The 19,403-nt window shown below is 47.3% G+C and overlaps 1 protein-coding gene across 4 annotated transcripts in view; it reads left to right on the top strand.

Moving 5' to 3' along the window:
* Positions 1–19,403, top strand: part of LOC144695409 (claudin-4-like) — a 40,422-nt gene that overhangs the window by 20,348 nt on the left and 671 nt on the right. For 2 of the 4 annotated variants that reach the window (XR_013579960.1, XR_013579959.1), the window contains exon 3: positions 5,753–5,932. Coding sequence is in view for 1 of the 4 variants with exons in the window: in XM_078566302.1 (XP_078422428.1) it covers positions 17,347–17,972 (626 nt within the window). In the remaining 3 variants the exon portion in view is untranslated. Of the gene's footprint in view, positions 1–5,752; positions 5,933–17,346; positions 17,973–19,403 lie in introns of those variants that run through there. The other 2 variants (XR_013579961.1, XM_078566302.1) reach the window with 2 other exon arrangements.

The following is a 19,403-nucleotide window of genomic DNA, read 5'->3' as shown; positions in this document are numbered from 1 at the left end:
AGGTTGTGACGGAAGCCACAGTTGCAAACTGCTTCCACCACTCTGGGTTCAAACGGGTCCCGAGTGCACAAGACGACGAGAATGAGGAGCAGCAGGGTGAGGTCAACCAATCCGATGATGAGGCACTTTTCACTTGGCTGTGGGAGGCTGGCATGGGATTTCCAGCTGAGACAACCGTGGGTACTAACGCGGAAATGGACGATGCCGTATGATGCACGATGGAACTGACAGACGCTGCCACCATAGATACAGTACGTTCCTCAACTGAGGAGCCCAGGAATGCCGATGACCCTGAAGAGTCTGATGAATGCCCGTCCATTCGCCTGCCTGTTTCTCTAGTTGGTGCCACAAAGGCCGTAGAGACGCTCCGGGATTTCTCACTGCAGCACGAAAACACCAAAAGCATGTTGAACTGCATTAAGGAGATGGTGGACTGTATCACACACGTCCGAAAACAGCACGCTAAGCGGAAAACGATAACAGAGTTTTTCTGGAACTAACTCCCGACATTTTTCAATGCAAAGCTCTGGCCTTTTACAGTGTCAGGCTTTTGTAAAATGTGAACAAATTGAAAAAAGACTTTTTCACACTTTTACTGTGTTTCAATTTGGCATTTGAACCTGTTGTTTTTGACGTAGACCGTGTTTGTAGGCAGGTTGAGTTACATGTGGGAATGGGGCCTCCCCACCAACCATGAAACTCCGTCTAATACAAATTTGTGAGTGGATCCCCTGGGATTCGACTCATTGGGATTTTACTGTATTTTAACATATTTTTCATTTTCCTTTTTCTAATTTTAGTTTCTTCCCATTACCCTTTTCATTCCCCCTCCAAGTACCCATTTTGGAGGCAGGAACAGCTTTATAAACTTTGTTACTTAATTGGCCATAACCTTGGTGGAAAGGCCTTGTTTTTCAGCAAATCAAATGGCAAAGACTTTGGATTGACAGGGTCCCATTATGATCACAGCAGAAGGCATTCGAATTAACGTGAACACAAAGGATGAGAGACTAAGGCCAGGATTTTCCGGTCTGGTTGTGGCAGGATCCACCACGGGAGATTCGGCAGCCCAGCCGAAAGTCAATTCCGGCGGGGACCGGATGATCTCAGTGGCAGGCGGGGCCAGAATATCCCACCCAAAGAGCTCAAATTAACACATCATATGACAGACTAGAAGCGATTCCCTCAGCCCCTTGTGTACTGGAGGCTGGAGCACACAAACACAAGCTAAGCTGAGAGACAACTCATTCCTTTGAAAAGGATATGGGTAAATATTTTGTTGCGAGTGACGGTACAGTTTGCAGGTTGGTACAGAGAGCAGTGGAAAAATGCTCGAGGGATATTCCTGCACATTGTGAGAATGGATGAAGGTTTTGTATGGCAATGGATGTCCTTCCTCATGGGCCAGTGAAGAGGGGAAGGGAGAGGTAAATGGAATTAAGATTAGGGTGAGCTTTAAGACCTATCTGAGACAGTGATCGAAGCAGAATCCACAACAACTTTCAAAAGGGAAGTGGATAGACATTTGAAAAATAAACAGATAAAAGGGTCTTGGAAAAGGCAGGATCTGGGAACAAAGGAGATGTTTCTTTCAGAAGCTGGGGGTGATGGACCAATTGGCCTTCATCTGTGCTGCAAAGTTCTACAATATGATATAATATGAATATATACGATATATTAGAAAAAAATGACTTGTGGTTGCTTTTCATGAACTCAGTACATCCCAAAGTGTTTCATAACCAATGAAGTACATCTTAAAGTGTAGTCACTGTTGCAGTATAGGAACCATGGCAGCCAATTTGTGCACAGCAAGGTCCCACAAACAGCAATGTGATAACAAGCAGATAATCTATTTTTAGTGATATTAGTTGAGTGATAAATATTTGCCAGGACACTAGAGGAAACTCCCCTTCTTTTTTGATGCAGTGCCATGAGATCATTGACATCCACCTGAGGTGGCAGATTAAACCTCAATTTAATGTCACATTGTCACAACCACAGGGAACTGGGTCTGAGTGAGAGCTACCTACAAATTTATCAGCTAAGCGCACTTATTGAACTGTTTAAAGAAGACCTGTTTTTAAAAAAATACAAGAAAAGACACTGATCAAAAATGGCTGCCACGAGTCACCTGATCTGATATTGTAAAGTCGACAACCTTTTTGGAAAGCTTCTATATTAAATGCACTGCTGACCTATTACATGGAATTTCACACCTGGGGGGTGTCAAGGTCTACTTCAAACAAGGACATTCTTGAAAGGAAGGCATTAAAAATGCAAAGTGCTGGACTTTGATCAGCTGTGGTTCCATCAAGACAATGGGAACTGCCTAACCAGCCAGATACTCATCAGACATTCAAAACCCCTTTGGAGGATGAAATAATCCCCATCTCCTATTGATTTATATCTTGAAATATTTCAGAGTTTTGGAGATGAAAAGATCAAAAATTGGAATTGCTTGGTCTGCAACAATGTTTGCATTACATGCTAATCAAATTCCTTTCTGGGAATATACAGGGGGGAGTTTAAAAACTGGTTCTGAAGAACAGAAAGAAAGACTAGGACATACAGATATATGAACAAGGAGCAGGAGTAGGCCATTTGGCCCCTCAAGCCTGCTCTACCATTTAATAAAATCATGGCTGGTCTGACAGTAAACTCAAATCTTCATCCGGCCTACCCCAATAACATATCACCCCTTTAATTACCAAGAATCTATTCACCTCTGTCTTAAAAATATTCAAAGACTCTGATTCCGCCGTTTTTTCAGGAAGAGAGTTCCAAAGACTCACGACCTTCTGAGAGAAAAATATTTGCCACATCTCTGTTTTAAATGGGTGACCCCTTATTTTTAACAGTGACCCCTAGTTCTAGATTCTCCTACATGAGGAAACATCTTCTCCACATCCACCCTGTCAAGACCCCGCAGGATCTTATATGTTTTAATCAGGTTGCCTCTTACTTTTCTAAACTCCGGCAGATACAAGCCTAGCCTATCCAACCTTTCCTCATAAGACAACCCGCCCATTCCAGCTATTAGTCTGGTAAACCTTCTCTGAACTGCTTCCAACTCATTTACATCCTTCCTTAAATAAGGTGACCAATACTGTATACAATACTCCAAATGTGATCTTACTGGTGCTCTGTACAACTGAAGCATAAACTCTCTACTTTTGTATTCAATTTCCCTCGCAATAAATGATGACATTCTACTAGCTTTCCTAATTATTTGCTGTATTTGCATACTAGCCTTTTGTGATACACACACTAATAGATCCCTTTGCATCTCAGAGCTCTGCAATCTCTCACCATTTAGATAATATGCTTTCCTTTTATCCTTCCTGCCAAAATAGACAATTTCCCATTTTCCCGCATTAACTCCATTTGCCAGATCTTTTCTCACTCACGTAACCTACTTATATCTTTTTGTAGCCTCCTTATGCCCTCTTCACAAATTACTTTCCTACCTATCTTTGTATCATCAGCAAATTTAGCAATCCCACCCATCCCTTCATCCAAGTTATTTATATAAATTGTAAACAGTTGAGGTCCCAGCGCTGATCCCTGTGGCACACCACTTGTTACACCTTGCCAACCTGATAAAGATCCATTTATGCCTACTCTCTGCTTCCTGTTAGCCAGCCGATCTTCTATCCATGCCAATATGTTACCCCCTACACCATGAGCTTTTATTTTCCCCAATAATCTTTGTTGTGGCACTTTATCAAATGCCTTCTGGAAATCTAAGTATAGTACATCCACCAGTCCCCCTTTATCCACAGCACATGTTACTTCCTCAAAGAACTCCAGCAAGTTGGTTAAACATGATTTCCCTTTCACAAAACCATGCTGACTGTGCCAGATTATCTTGAACTTATCCAAGTGCTCTGCTATAGCTTCTTTAATAATAGTTTCTAACATTTTCCCTGTGACAGATGTTAAGCTAACTGGCTTGTAGTTTCCCGCTTTCTGTCTCCCTCCCTTTTTGAATAATGGCCATCTTCCAACCTAATGGAACCTTTGCTGAATCTAGGGAGTTTCAGAAAATTAAAACCAATGTATCAATTATCTCACTAGCCACTTCTGTTAAGATCCCAGGATGAAGCCCATCAGGACCCGGTTACTTGTCAGCCTGCAGCTCCAACAATTTACTCAGTACCACTTCTCTGGTGATTGTAATTTTCCTGAGTTCCTCCCTCCCTTCCATTTCCTGATTTATAGCTGCTTCTGGGATGTTCCTTGTATCCTCTATAGTGAAAGCTGATGCAAAATACCTGTTCAATTCATTTGCCATTTCCTTGTTTTCCATTATCAATTCTCCAGAATCAGTTTCTATAGGACCAACCCTCACTTTGTTAACTCTTCTCTTTTTTAAATGCTCTTACTATCAGTTTTTATATTTCTGGTTAGCTTTCTCTCGTACTCTAATTTTTCCCTCTTTATTAATCTTTTAGTCATCCTTTGCTGTTCTTTATATTTGGTTCAATCTTTGGGCCTTCCACTTATCTTTGCACAATTATATACTTTTTCTTTAAGTTTCATACTATCTTTAACTTTTCTAGTTAACCATATATGGTGTGTCTGTCCTATGGACTTTTTCTTACACTTAGGAATGTATATTTTCTGTGTATTTTGAAATATCCCTTTAAATGTTTGCCACTGCATCTCTATTGACGTATCTGCTAACCAAATTTTCCAATTGACTTTAGCCAGCTCTGCTTTCATGCCCTCATATTTTCCCTTATTTAAGTTTAAAAACATAGTCTCTGACCCACTCCTCCCACCCTCAAACTGAATGTAAAATTCAATAATATTGTGGTGGTATTATGGTTGCTACTACCTAGGGGCACCTGCACCATGAGGTCATTAATTAATATCATCTTGTTGCACAATACAAGTCTAGTATAGCCTGCTCTCTGGTTGGCTCCAGAAATGCTGGTCTAAGAAACTACCCCGGAAACATTCTATGAACTCCTCATCTAGGCTACCTTTGCCCATCTGACTTCTCCAGTCTATATGTCGATTAAAGTCTCTCATGATTATCACCATGCCTTTCTGACAATCTCCCATTATTCCTTCCTCTATACTCCATCCTACCATGTGGTTACTATTAGGGGGCCTGTACACGACTCCCACAAGTGACTTCTTGCCTTTACCATTTCTCCTCTCTACCCAAACCGTTTCCACATCCTGGTTTCCTGAACTTAGGTCATCCCTCTCTATTATGCTAACGCCATCATTAACTAACAAAGCCTCCACCTTTTCTTCACTTTTTAAAAAATTCATTCATGGGATATGGGCTTCGCTGGCTGGGCCAGCATTTATTGCCCATCCCTAGTTGCCCTTGCAAAGGTGGTGGTGAGCTGCCTAGTCCTTCCTACATGTCCTGTATCCTTCAATATTCTGTTCCCAATTCATATCCTTCTGCAGCCATGTCTCTGTAATGGCTATCAAATCATACTTATTTATTTCTATGTGCACTCTCAGTTCATCTGTGTTCTTTTAAATGCCTAGTGCATTCAGATACAAAGCCTTTAGTTTTATCTTTCTATTCTTTTTAAAACCTCTAGTCTCATCCGTTGATTTATTGTTAGATTTGTACTCTCTAACCCTTCCTGTCACAGTCTGTTTTTCATTTCTTGTAATAATAACCTTCCTCTTTTGCTTTGTCTCTACTCTTTGATTTACCACATCTGCCCAAGTTTGTACTCTTGCCCCCACTACTTAATTGAAAACCTCTCTACTTCCCTAGTTATGTGGCTCGCAAGAGGAAAAGGGAACTTGACAGTCATCTAAAATCACTCTCTCTTTCTCCCTGAAGCCAAAAGAGTGCCTTCAACAAGGTGCAGATCTGAACCAAGTCAACTCCAGAATTTCACAGGAAACCAACTAACTTCAAATGGCCGGAACGTTCAACAATCTACACCTCAAAGTGAGGCAAAGGACTTAATTGTATATTCTTTTAACTTTTTATTGGACTCTAACTTTCTTACTTCTGATATCTGTGTGTGCGTGTCATTGCACCTTTATTATTTTTTCTTGGGTTTAGTAACTAATAAACTCACTCTTTCTTTGACTCAGGAAAACCTGGTTGGATTGGCTTCTTATTAACAAATAAATATATTTGGATTGGAAAAGGCATTTATGGGGAATGAAATCTTTAAAACCTTTGTTGCGACCAAATGAGGGGGCTGAATAGAAAGAGAGCCAGTTCACTCCTCCTCACCCGGTTGACTGTATTGCAGTCAATCAGAATTGTGTGTTCCAGTGATGTAACATCACATGGTATTGGAACAAAGACAAAGTTTTGTTAAGGGGAGGTCATGTCTGACCAATTTGATTGAATTTTTTGAAGAGGTGACCAGGTGTGTAGATGAGGGCAATGCATTTGACGTAGTCTACTTGGACTTCAGCAAGGCTTTTAATAAGGTCCCGCATGGGAGACTGATAACGAAGGTAAAAGCCCATGAGATCCAAGGCAATTTGGCAAATTGGATCCAGAATTGGCTGAGTGGCAGGAAGCAGAGGGTGATGATCGAGGGGTGTTTTTGTGACTGGTTGCTTGTGTCCAGTGGGGTTCCGCAGGGATCGGTGTTGGGTCCCTTGCTGTTTGTGGTATATATAAATGATTTAGACTTGAATGTAGGAGGTTGATCAGTAAGTTCGCGGATTGCACGAAAATTGGAGGGGTGGTAAATAGTGAGGAGGATAGCCTTAGTTTACAGGAGGATATAGACGGGCAGGTCAGTTGGGCTGATCAGTGGCAAATGGAATTTAATCCAGATAAGTGTGAGGTGATGCACTTGGGCAGGACAAAGAAGGCACGGGAATACACGATGAATGGTAGGACCATGGGAAGTACCAAGGATCAGAGGGACCTTGGTGTGCATGTCCATGGTAACGGGACAGGTGGATAAAGTAGTTAAGAAGGCATATGGGATACTTGCCTTTATTAGCTGAGGCATAGAATATAAGAGCAGGGAGGTTATGCTGGAACTGTATAAAACGCTGGTTCGTCCAAAGCTAGAGTATTGCGTGCAGTTCTGGAATCCGCATTATAGGAAGGATGTGATTGCACTAGAGAGAGTGCAGAGGAGATTTACCAGGATGTTGCCTGGGCTGGAGAGTTTTAGTTACGAGGAGAGATTGGATAGACTGGGGTTATTTTCCCTGGAGCAGAGGAGATTGAGGGGGGACATGATTGAGGTGTATAAAATTATGAGGGGCATAGATAGAGTAGATAGGAAGAAACTTTTCCCCTTGGTGGAGGGATCAATAACCAGGGGGCATAAATTTAAGGTAGGGGGCAGGAGGTTTAGAGGGAATGTGAGGAAGAATTATTTTACCCAGAGGGTGGTGGGAATCTGGAACTCACTGCCTGAAAGGACAGTTGAGGCAGAAACCCTCATAACATTTAAGAAGTATTTGGATGTGCACTTGTGATGCCACAGCATACAAGGCTATGGGCCTAGTGCTGGAAAATGGGATTAGAATAGTTAAGTACTTGTTTGACCGGCGCAGACTCGATGGGCCAAAGGGCCTTTTTCTGTGCTGTAGACCTCGATGACTCTATGAGAAACAATAAATCATTGAGAATTAGAAAAAACATTGAAGCTGAATTGCAACATGAAATCAACATTAGTTCATAAACTTAGTTGATTGTGAGCAAATATCTGTTCAATTAGATCATTGTTGCTTGTTTAAAAACTTTACAGGTTCTTCACCGTGTTAAGATCAGGTGGAAACTGATTCACTTCCTGATTATTCAATGATTAAACTATGTGGAAAACAGGAACGTGTCAGTGCCAATGGCACGTCCGCCCCTCTCAAGCAGGCTGGATGAGGGCACTAGTTTCTTCTACGCCTTCACCGGGCAAAAGTTTGTGGGAATGCATGTTGAAGTTCTGACGAAAGCGGCATGTGTGCCAAAGGCTTCAATCTCACCTGTTTTCAGCCTTGGCCTAACGTCACTGACTTGAACATTAACCCTTGCTTGGCTCTTAGTTTCCATTTTCAGTCTGAGGTTTGGTCAGGTGCTCTCAGCCAGGACAAAGGCAAAATACTGCAGAGAAGTTAGAAATGTAGTGGGTTTTAAGCAAGTGAAAGGGGTGGGAGAAAGAGCAAAGGGGACCATGTGTGAAGGCAGGAAAGATTAAAACGACCAATGAGTTAGTGCAGGGCCAAAGGGAGCGCTGTTGAGACAAGTAATGAAACAAAAGGGCGAGAGTGGAACTTTCCGTGCCCGCTGGTGTCGGGCGTGTTCGGTGGCATGAGCGGACAACATGGTGAGAAGTCAAAAATCGGTCTCACAACGTGGTGAAACCAGTTTGCGATCATCCTCTCAGCATGTCGATGGTGGGCCGTGTTTCCCATCACTGGGCATCGCGAACCTCATTGTAATACATCTGCATATCATTATAAGGCCAGCCTGCCGGAATCATCCCCCCCCCACCCCCTCCGCCAGCCTGCATCCCCCCCCCCCAGGCTGCATCCCCCCCCCAGCCTGCATCCCCCCCCAGGCTGCATCCCCCCCCCAGCCTGCATCCCCCCCCAGGCTGCATCCCCCCCCCCAAGGCTGCATCATCCCCCCCCCCCCCCCCCCCCAGGCTGCATCCCCCCCCCCCAGGCTGCATCCCTCCCCTCCAGGCTGCATCATCCCCCCCCAGGCTGCATCATCCCCCCCCCCCCAGGCTGCATCATCCCCCCCCCCCCAGGCTGCATCATCCCCCCCGCCCCAGGCTGCATCATCCCCCCCGCCCCAGGCTGCATCATCCCCCCGCCCCAGGCTGCATCATCCCCCCCCAGGCTGCATCATCCCCCCGCCCCCAGGCTGCATCATCCCCCCGCCCCAGGCTGCATCATCCCCCCCCCAGGCTGCATCCCCCCCCCCACATCAGTGTGATCGCGATCACACGCTAATATGTTTCACAACAGCTTATAAAAGGCATGCAGCTGGCGGGCTGCACTTTCAAGGGAACTCGGAGGTGAGTGCACAATAACTCTGCACAGCGCTCACAAGGGCCGCCTGTTGGACTTCAAGGTTGAGGCAACTTGGTGGGGTTGGGGGTAAGGGGTGCCCTGTGGTTGAGGCGACTTCGTGGGGGGAGACAAGGGCTGCCCTGCGGTTGAATGTAGTGCCCAAGCACGTGTGGGGTTGAGGGGAGGGAAGTGGCCACATATTAGGGAAACGTTGTATGAAGTGATCTTTCATCTTCAGCTGAGACGGTTGAGGCACAGCCAGATTGATATGACAGGAGTCAAGTCTCTAACTTAGCTGCCCATTCAAGCAACGCAGAGGCATGAAAGTGCCACCAAGTGTTCCAGAGCTTTTCACCCCTCAGGCACAGTCTGCAAACGAATGTGTTTTAGTGGATTGCAGAACAATTGGATGACTGGGCATGTTGTACAATCTCCTTGCTAAAGCTGGTCATGAGGCAGTCACTGGTGGAGAGGCTCCCAGCCCCTTGCAATGTCATCATCCCGGTTTGGATCGGTCTCCCCCATGGTTTAAGCTAACAGTGCAGCCTTGCAGTGTGGGTTAGGAGATGCCTACACCTGAGCTGGGAGCACAGCATGCAGTCCAATGGGCAAGACTGGCGCCAATCGGTTGGGCAGAGTGGGGCGGAGGTGGGTGGGGTCTGAGGCAGCCATGCAGCGCACTAATCTGTGCCCATCCAAGTGGTGGCCAGCACTCTCTGCGGTGAGTTAAGGGGCCTTCAGACTTAACCAAGAGAGGTTCTTAGTGTACCCATGCTAACCCACATGTCTCTCTCTTTCATCCTGCAGGAGGAGTACAGCAGGATCATGGAGCCTGGTGACCTAGCTGTATGCCTCATGGTGTACAGAGAGCGAAAACGACGGAGAAGAGAGCGACTGAGGTTCCTGGCTGGGCAGAGGGAGGAGCAGCACGATCAGGAAAAGAGGCGGCTGGGGCTTCCACACACACCACTGAAGAGCCTCAGCGAGCCATTGCTGGTCAGTGCTTAGCAATACCCAGGGACTATTGGCACCACCTTTTATTCCTGTAGATGACGGACAACCAGTGTCGCTGAAGGCTGCGCATGTCTAGGGAACTGGTCGGTCACATCTGCTGCAGGATTTGGCGCCACAGGGACATGGAGGGCATCCACTGCCAGTGGCTGTGAAAGTGACAGCGGCGCTCAATTTCTACACCAGGCATTCCGTTCAGAGCTCCACAGGTGACCTCTGTGGGATATTACAAGCCTCCAGCCACGAGTGCATCCATGAGGTCACGGATGCCATCTTTTCAAGGCCACACAACTTTGTGCATTTTGCCTGGGACCAGGACAGCCAGGATGCAAGAGCAATTGGATTTGCCCTGATCTTGGGTTCCCCACAGATGCAGGGTGCCATTGACTGCACTCACGTGGCGCTCAGGTCTCCATCGCAACATGCAGTCAATTACATCAACCACAAGGCCTTCCACTCGCTGCACATGCAGCTGCTGTGCAACCACCACAAATGCATCCTGTAGGTCTGCGCGTGGTTTCCAGGGAATATCCATGACTCCAACATCCTCAGCCGGTCACAGATCCCTGACGTCTTCCAGGGTCCGCAGAGGCTGCAGGGATGGCTCCTCGAGGACAGAGGCCGTGGCTGATGACACCCGTGTGGCAGCCTCAGACTGCAGCAGAGCGACGGTATAACGAGGCTCATGCTAAAACTCACAACTTGGGGGAACAAACCATCTGGATGCTGAAGATGAGGTTCCAGCGCCTGGATCAATCCGATGGAGCCCTTCAATATAGTTCACAGAGGGTATCACACATTGTCATCGCCTGCTGTGCCCTTTACAACCTGGTGCTGCAAGGGGGAGAGGTACAGGCTGAGGAGGAGGTGGAGGAGCTGGAGGTCACCTCCGATGAGGAGGACGTCGACAGGGATGAGGCTGAGGAGGTCCTTGAAGGCGACGATGACAGTGATGAGGCCCTCACACTGGCCAGACAAGGCAGGCGCGCTCGGGAGGCCCTCATAGCTGCTAGATTTGTGGAAGATGATGACGATAAGCAATGAGGACGCTCCATAGATCTTCACATAGCCTCTGAGAATTTCTGACTTCTGCCTGAGGGCAGCTCACTTGCGTTCTGTGATCAGGGTCATATCATAGTGACACAGCCATGAAACTTTAAATGCACCTGATCCTTTGTCCACCTTCAGTTCCTGTCCCATATGCCTGCTTAGCTCAGTCGGCACCGCATGCGACCCTGACTCTCAGGGTTGTGGTTTCGAGCCCCCCTTCTGCTTTTAATCTGGGAGGTGTCAGCTGTGGCTCAGTTCATAGCACCCTCGCCTTTGAATCAGAGGGTTGTGGGTTCATGTCCCACTCCCGGAAACCAAGAACTGTGATTGTACTTGAAAGAGTTGCAATCTGTGACTGTTGATAACTCGAAAGAATTTCAGTACCTGTCCCCTTCAGGAGCACAGCATCACTGGTCACAGGTGCTGAAGAGATGGGGGCCAGCCCCACCTTAAAGGTGCTGAGAGCACACAGAGAGATTAACAGAACTCTGTGAAGCCTGCCCACTACTATCTTGCAGCAATGATGAGCACTGTTGAGGTGCAGGCATCAGTAATGTGTCCAGGGAGTGTGAAGCTGGACTATCACGTTGGTGTGAAGGCTGCACAAAGCACAGGGAAGAGGCCCTGGACTGAGACACCTGCCTTAAAGGTGCAGAAAAGTTTCACATCTGAGTGACAAGAACACTGCTCATCAGAACAAGGAGTCATAGTCAGGGAGACATTGTTGAGAGTTTACTTACAATAGTGAACTGTATGTACAAGTGATTAATGCCCATGCCCAGGCTGTGCAACTACATGTTCTTAACTTTCCTAATCCTGCCGCTAAGTCTTGGTGCTCCCTGAACATCCACAGTGGAGGTGGAGGCAGCCTATTGACTACTACGCCCTGCCTGTGATGAGCTTGGTGGGCGTCCTCTGCAGGGCCATGACCTGGAGCGCCCCGGCCTGCTTTCGCCCCTTGGCCCATAGAGCTGGAGCTGCTGAGGTCACAGGAAGAGGGGATTTGGATGGGCCAGATACTCACTGAGACACCTGGGTGGATGGCCCCAGGGGGTACACCTGCTGATCCTCCTCCCTATCCCTACGGGTGCCCGAGGGCCCCTGGCTAACTCCTTGAGGAGAAGGGTAGCTGAAGTGAAAGCAATCTATCCCACACCCCTCTCACATACACACTGTTGGAGGCCAACTATGGCATCAGCGATGGAGTTGAGCCCATGTGGCAGTGCAGGTGCGACATCCTGGACCAAGGTCTCCATGGAAGCCACCATCCTACCGGTGTTGACCTCGATGCATTGGCCTTCCCGCGCTATCACCTCAGCCTGAAAGCCGACGGACTCCTCCATTGTGCCTTGCAATCTGAGGAGTGTGGCGAACATCCCTTCCTGATGTTCCCGAGCTTGTCTTTGCAGCTCCAGCAACTGTGACATAACCGAGTCCAGAGGCTCCTCATCTGTCTCGGACTCAGCAGATTTCTGGCCTCCAGCAGTCCCCCGAGTGCCAGGGACCTGGGAAGTCCCTGCTGCCGTCTGCTGTGGATCAGACAGTGCGATGTGTTCATCAGATTATGATCCCGAGGCTACTCTAAAGCTAGGTCCCACTGAGTTGTGTGTCTCTGCGCTGGCGGAGAGTGTGGCTGAGCGCTGTGACGGGACTTCAAAGAGGATGCCTTCAGATTCCTCTTCAGAGGTTTCTTCGGGGATTGATTGGAGGCCCTGGGTCATGGACTCTGTCAGCTGTTTCCCAGATGTGCCTGTGAAAGCAAGGAGAGATAATTAGTGCATGGCAGTGGCCTGTGAAACAGGACACATCTCTCACAGAATGGTTGTCTGATGGGTTTTGCACTGCTGGATCCTCACTTGGTAGAGCACTGCCGACCTCACCATCAGCACAAGACCGGTCCCGGTCATCGCCAGCCAGCTGGATGGCTCTGTTTTCAAAGTCCATGAGGACCTTGATTTCAGATATTCCTTCACTGTACTGCGAACCTCTCCCTCTCGTGTGTCAGCTTGTCCTCCATGAATACAGATGGAGAGAGTGGAAGCAGGATGCCTGCCAGGCCAGGTGATAAGTATGCCTGGCATGTGTGGGTGGTGAGTGGTCCCATGGATGGGGTGAGGATAATGAAGGTGTGTGTGAGAGACTGAATGGTGTGGCATTGCACTGGCAGTGAGTGAGATCCCTGTGGATGTGTGATGGGTTTGTGAGTGTGTGAGTTGAGAGCGATGAGAAGAGTGGTTTACCCTGGCAGAACGGAGGAGATCATTCATCCTTTTGCGGCACCGGGTGGCTGTCCTCCTTTGCAGGGTGTTGGCACTGACCACCGCTGCCACCACCTCCCAAGCCGGATTGGTGATGTTGCTGCCCCTCCTGAGGCCAGAGTGGAGATAGAGGACATCCCAGTGGGCCCCCACTACAAGGGATGCATTATTGAACCTGGGGGCTGCAGTCTTTTTGCCTTTCAGGGCCATGTTTTCTGTGCAGCAGTCCTGAGCTGGAAGCACTGAGAGGTGTGCGCACAGCTACACTTTAAATATGGAACCCGGCGTGATGAAGCAGCGAGGTGATGGCGTGGTGGGCGAACGAGAGCCTGCCCGCCATGGAAATGGCGTGTTTCCCGGGAATGCATAGTTAATGCAGCGGGATTGGGATGAAACGGCGTGAGAAGCCGCCATTGCGGCCGACGGGTAAAACGTTGTTTTTCCCGCCCGCTACCGCACTTAGTGCAAATCTGGGAGGATTCTGCCGTGTGTCTTGAAGGCGTGAATGGCAGATTGATAAATAGCTGCCGCCCAGAAACAAAAACAAGAAAAACAAGTTAAAAGCAAAGCCTGGAAAGAGAAAGGAAACAAAATAACGGCAGAGGTTACAGTTTCACGTTGTTGAAATCAATGTTGCGAGTGGAAGGCTGTAAGTGCCAAGTCAAAAGATGAGTGATGAAAGAACGATGGCCCCTTTCTCTCTGGTGGATTCAAAGCCCTTCAATGGGTTAGGTTCCTACATGAGATTGTCTCTATCTAAAAGCATGTGACCCGACCATACATTCATTGGCATTAAAGTGATAAATTCATTCAGACAGAACATAGAGTGCCTGCCAGGACAATTCGGGGAACAAAGGTCAGAAATGGACAGTATAAGTCGAGGCTGAGGTGGAGAGGCAATTTCTGGCACAGAGTGCAGCGGGCATGTTCTGTATCTAACGGAATTAGCACTGATATAAAAGCAAAATACTGCGGACGCTGGAAATCTGAAACAAAAACAAAAATTACTGGAAAAGCTCAGCAGGTCTGACAGCGTCTGTGGAGAGGAAGACAGAGTTAACGTTTCGAGTCCAGGTGACCCTTCTTCAGTTCTGAAGAATTAGTGCTGATCTAGATTGAACACGTGATGACTCGGAGCTGCAGGCACCTCAGCACGGTATCAGCGTGAAAGGAGTGACAGTGATCAAGGGCATTTCCCTCTCAAGCGGGTTAGATGAGGACACCAGTTTCTTTGGCACCTTCATCGGATGAAAGTTGTTTTTTTTCGCAATGCAAGTTATTGCCAGCAGCAACAGTCTGCAGCATTTAGGAAGACAAAATTCCATACAAGAAAAATCAATATTTTGTTTCTTAATGGAAACCAATAATTGCTGCTAATGCTGAGCAGGTCAGACAGCATCTGGGCAGAGAAAAATAGGGGGGAGAAATGGAGTAGGTTAGCAATATAACAGGGTGTAAAGCCAGTACAAGTGGAGCAGGAGGGGTAAAGGAAAGACAAAAGGGGATGTCTGTGATGGGGTGGAAGGCAGGAGTGGTTAAATGAGAAATGGATTAATGGTGCAAGGCAATAAAGGTTGGCGACGGTAATGGGACAAGTGAAGAAACAAATGATGGGTCTAGAGGAGGTGTGATTGGCAACAACAGATTCTATGCCAGCAGTTTGCTGTCTGTGAAAATGGCAGCAGTGGTTAGAATTAAAGTTGAACCATTACCTGAAAGAGAAGGATGTGCAGGATTAGAGGGAGAAGGTGGGGAAATGGCACCGGGTGCTTTGGTTATTCAGAGAGCCGGTACAGATGTGATGGGTTGAGTGGTCTCCTGCTTCTCCGATTCTGGGATTGGTGAATGCGATGTTCAGTCCAGGAGGCTGTAAAGAACCTCACTGAGAGGTTAAGTACCTGTTCGATGTTGTGTTTGCTTCTTTCTGCCACTTTTCCTGCCTCTCAAACTGGCTGGTGTCAGCTGTGGCTCAGTTCATAGCACCCTCGCCTTTGAATCAGAGGGTTGTGGGTTCATGTCCCACTCCCGGAAAAACCAAGAACTGTGATTGTACTCGAAAGAAGTTGCAATCTGTGACTATTGGTAACTCGAAAGAGTTTCCACTGAAAAGGGAGCAGATTTGAACCAATTCTCACCTGTGCCACAAGATGGAGCCCTACATGACACTCAATAGAATATCCATTCACATGCTCAGGACTTCCCAAAGAACTCCACTGCCAATGAAGTACTTTTTTGAAGTGGAGTCATTGTTGCAATGTAGGGAAAAGCAGCAACCAAACTGAGCACAGCAAGATCCCATGTACTGCAGTTGGATAAGTGACCAATTCATCAACTGCAAGTGATGGATCAGGAGTAAATGTTCAGCATTGTGTAGTGGGTGGATGGGCAGGGAAGTGTCACAGCTTGGTATGGGGGCCATGAGGGGCCATAGGGAGTGGGGGGGGTGTACCTTGACATTGGGGGATGAGGGAGTGGGTGTGGTTCATACCTTGGTGGGGAGGTGGGCATGAGGAGCCAAAGGGGTTGTTTGGGAGGGCATAGCTTGACATGGAGGGCATGAGGGATCATGCGGTTGAGTGGGAAGGGAAGCATGAGGAGGACCTTTCGAATTTACCTTTCTAAAGGTTTCCTCCTGCAGATCAGGGTTCATGACACCCTTGATGTGCCGTGACCATGACTCTTTGAAAAGCTGGCCCGACTCCATGATAAATGCGAAGGACTGGGACCTGGCTGTCCCAGCAATGGAGCCGGCCAGGTTGGGAGTGCAGGGTAGGGGCTCACAACCCAAACCAGCCACCATCCTTAAAAGGCACTCGAAAAATTGAAAACCCCAGCGACGGGGTCGGGAATCCTGGAACTGGGACCCGCCCACCATTTTGAAAGGGCTCCTGATTCATCCCAACTCAGGGAAAGTCTAGCCCATTATCCCAAGGCCCAGGGAGAAACTGGGCAATCTGCAAAGAACACAGCAAGGAACTGCAGCTGCAGAAAAACAAACTGATAGCCACGCCTTTTAAAACCTGGAGACAGCTACATCTTAAAGTCTCCCAGACCATTGAATGAAACAAATAAGATCCTGATAGGCTTTGACAGGGTGGATGTGGAGATGGATGTTTCCTCTTGTGGGAAAATCTAGAACTAGGGGGTCATTGTTTAAAACAGAGGTGACAGAGATTAGGACAATTTTTTTCTCTCAGACAACTCCAGCTATTAAACCCACCTAGACTACAATTCAGGAGTGAAAAATGCCTTCTTCGACAGGCCTGCAATGACTGTTATTCCTTCAATGAGCCAAACACATGAGCTATGAACTATTACTGTGTTTGCAACTTGTAAAAGTGCACTATCCTCTTGAACTGTGTCTTTCTTGAGTGTGTGTGAGCGAGTGAGTGATGTAATGTTAGACTTTCAGGGTGAATGTGTGAATAAATAATCCTTTTTATTTAAATGCACAAAAGCTTGCTGCTGGTTATTTAAAAAATCACCACACACTCAGGGGTTGAGAAACGCACACACTTTCCTTTCCAGAGGAACACACTGATTGTAGACCTCAAGGGAAAGGGAATAAGGATTTTAGTTCTCGCCTGTTCGTGTCCATAACAGTTTTGCTTCTGCTATTTAAAAGGCAGCAGCAGCATTTACAATTTTACAGCACACGGTGTCATAGCCAAATACTTTATGAATCGATTATTAGCAGCTTGCCTTTTGGTTGCAGTTCTGATTGGTGGCCCTTTTGACCTGTTACTATTTTTCCATGCTTTATCCCCTTGCCCCTCCCACACAGAAATCCATCCTTCATTACCTGCACGGAGAGCTGATCACAGTATCAGTTGCCTTCCTTTGTGCCTTAGCGAGCGAGAGAGGGTCGAGCCAAGAATCTTTCAGTTTGATGCCAGCATTCCTTTAATTTTCACGGTCATTCACCAGTGTACTGGCGGCGATTGTGACACTGACTCTCACTGAGGTGCTGACGATCGATAAGGGACGGGTGCCTTGGGACAACAGCGAGCAACAGTGGGAGAGTGTTGAGGGATTTTGCACGGTTGGGATGGTGAGCGCTTGCTTCCAGGTGGTGGGATTCATCACGGCCACTGTTGGGTGGTTCATGGCCTGCGTTGCTATGGCAATCCCGCAGTGGAAAATCCGGAATCTCGACGGCAGTACGATTCTGACGGTGGAGGAGGGCTGGGAGGGGATCTGGATGAGCTGCATCAATGACAGTGGGGGTCTCCTGAGCTGTGACATATATGACTCGCTACTGGCATTGCCGTCCGACCTACAGGCAGCCAGAGCTCTCATGTGCCTGGCCGTAGCATTGGGCATTTTAGCCATGGTGGCATCGAGCGCTGGCATGAAGTGCACCAAGTTTGCGAAGGGCGCGGAGAGGTTCAAAGCCTCTCTGACTGTAGCTGGAGGAGTTTTATTCATCCTGGCAGGGACGTGCGTCCTGATTCCCGTCTCCTGGACTGCTGGCAACATTGTAGCTGACTTCTACAACCCTCTGGTGCCCATATCAATGAAGGCAGATCTGGGAGATGCTCTGTTCCTGGGGTGGGGATCAACTTGCGCCCTTGTCCTTGGGGGTACCATCCTCTGCTGCTCGTGCCCAGCAGGCAGTGAGCGGGGATACAGGAGGAATCAGGCTCAGTATCAATCCACAGTTCCAGGAAACAGGTAATGATCACGGCTGCACTCCTTGTCCATGTCCTTTGACACACCTAGAGCCAATTATTCCATTACTTGCCTGGCCTGCCTCCCATCTTCCACCCTCCATAAACTTAAACTTATCCAAAAATCTGCTGTCCGTATCTGAACTCACATCAAGTTCCATTCACCCATCAACCCTGTGCTCGCAGACTTATACTGACTCCCATTCCTGCAATGTGCTGATTTTAACACTCTTGCTCCATGGCCTTACCTCCCCTGAAATCACCTCGGAATGCTTTACTATATTAAAGCCACTCTATAACTGCAAGTTGTCATTAATGCAAAAGGTTGTCTGACTCACAGACACAAACAGCTCAGTGTCAGGATCGCAATTCGTAGTAAAGGGAGAACACCAAATACCCCAGAGTAAGTTATGTTTTATTGGTTAACAATATCACAGGCATCTTCAGTCAGGGGTATTGAATTGAGCCAAGCTCCATATCGAAAGAGGGGCCTTGCAATTTCAGTAATGGGATAACAAATGCTCGGGTGTGAGTTGCAGACTGGAATGTAATCGAGGGGCTCGGGGGATTTATTTAGAGAGTAACAGCTATTTGGGAGTGAGTTACAAACTGGAATATAATCAAGGGGCTGGGGGCTTTAGATATAGAGTAACAGATATTTGGGAGTGAATTGCAAGCTGGCATCTAATCGAGGGACTCGGGGGGGTAATATGTAGAGTAATAGGTGTTTGGGAGTGAGTTACCAGCTGGAATCTCAATGAGCGATTCAGTGGTTTATATATTTAATAACAGATACCTCGAAATAGATTTTAGGCTGGGATTTAATTGAGGGATTGGAGGGGATTTATCTATAGAATAACAGATACCCAGAAGTGAGTCACAGACTGGAATCTAAACAAGGGTTTCAGGGTGTTTATATATAGAATAGCAGATAACTGGGAGTGAGTTATAGAACAATGGGGAACAATTAGCATGTGAATCCTGGTTGATTTTTCTTTTTGCTTGCTAGCTCAGGAATACTGTAGCCACTAGTAACTCCCCGTGCAGGATCCCAAATGAGATCAGCTAACACGTTACAGACTGGAGAAATCAAAACTGGAACTTTCTTGAACCCTGTCTCACTGGCTAAACTCAGCGAGGCAGCCGGAGGGGTGGTGATTGCTGCTGTTTAGGGAATCTAGGCTGCCAATCCTGCCTTTGTTTATATCACATTAAGCAGTCTTCATGTTGTGTTGAGTTGAAAATGGGAGCTGTCGATTAATGACTGCGGAACTCAGCCTTGCACTGGAGTTTGCTGATTATGAATTGAGTATTTTTATGTGACTTTGTGCAAATAACTACAATGTCACTCCAACACTATTCATGGACTGAAAATGCCCTCTTCATTTCGCAATGATGGTTAGAAAAGCTACATGAGGGTTTATAAAAATATGGC

This window comes from Cetorhinus maximus, chromosome 21 (genome assembly GCF_964194155.1).
Source record: "Cetorhinus maximus chromosome 21, sCetMax3.hap1.1, whole genome shotgun sequence".
Classification (NCBI taxonomy): Eukaryota; Metazoa; Chordata; class Chondrichthyes; order Lamniformes; family Cetorhinidae; genus Cetorhinus; species Cetorhinus maximus.
This window is presented reverse-complemented; position numbering and strand designations above follow the sequence as displayed.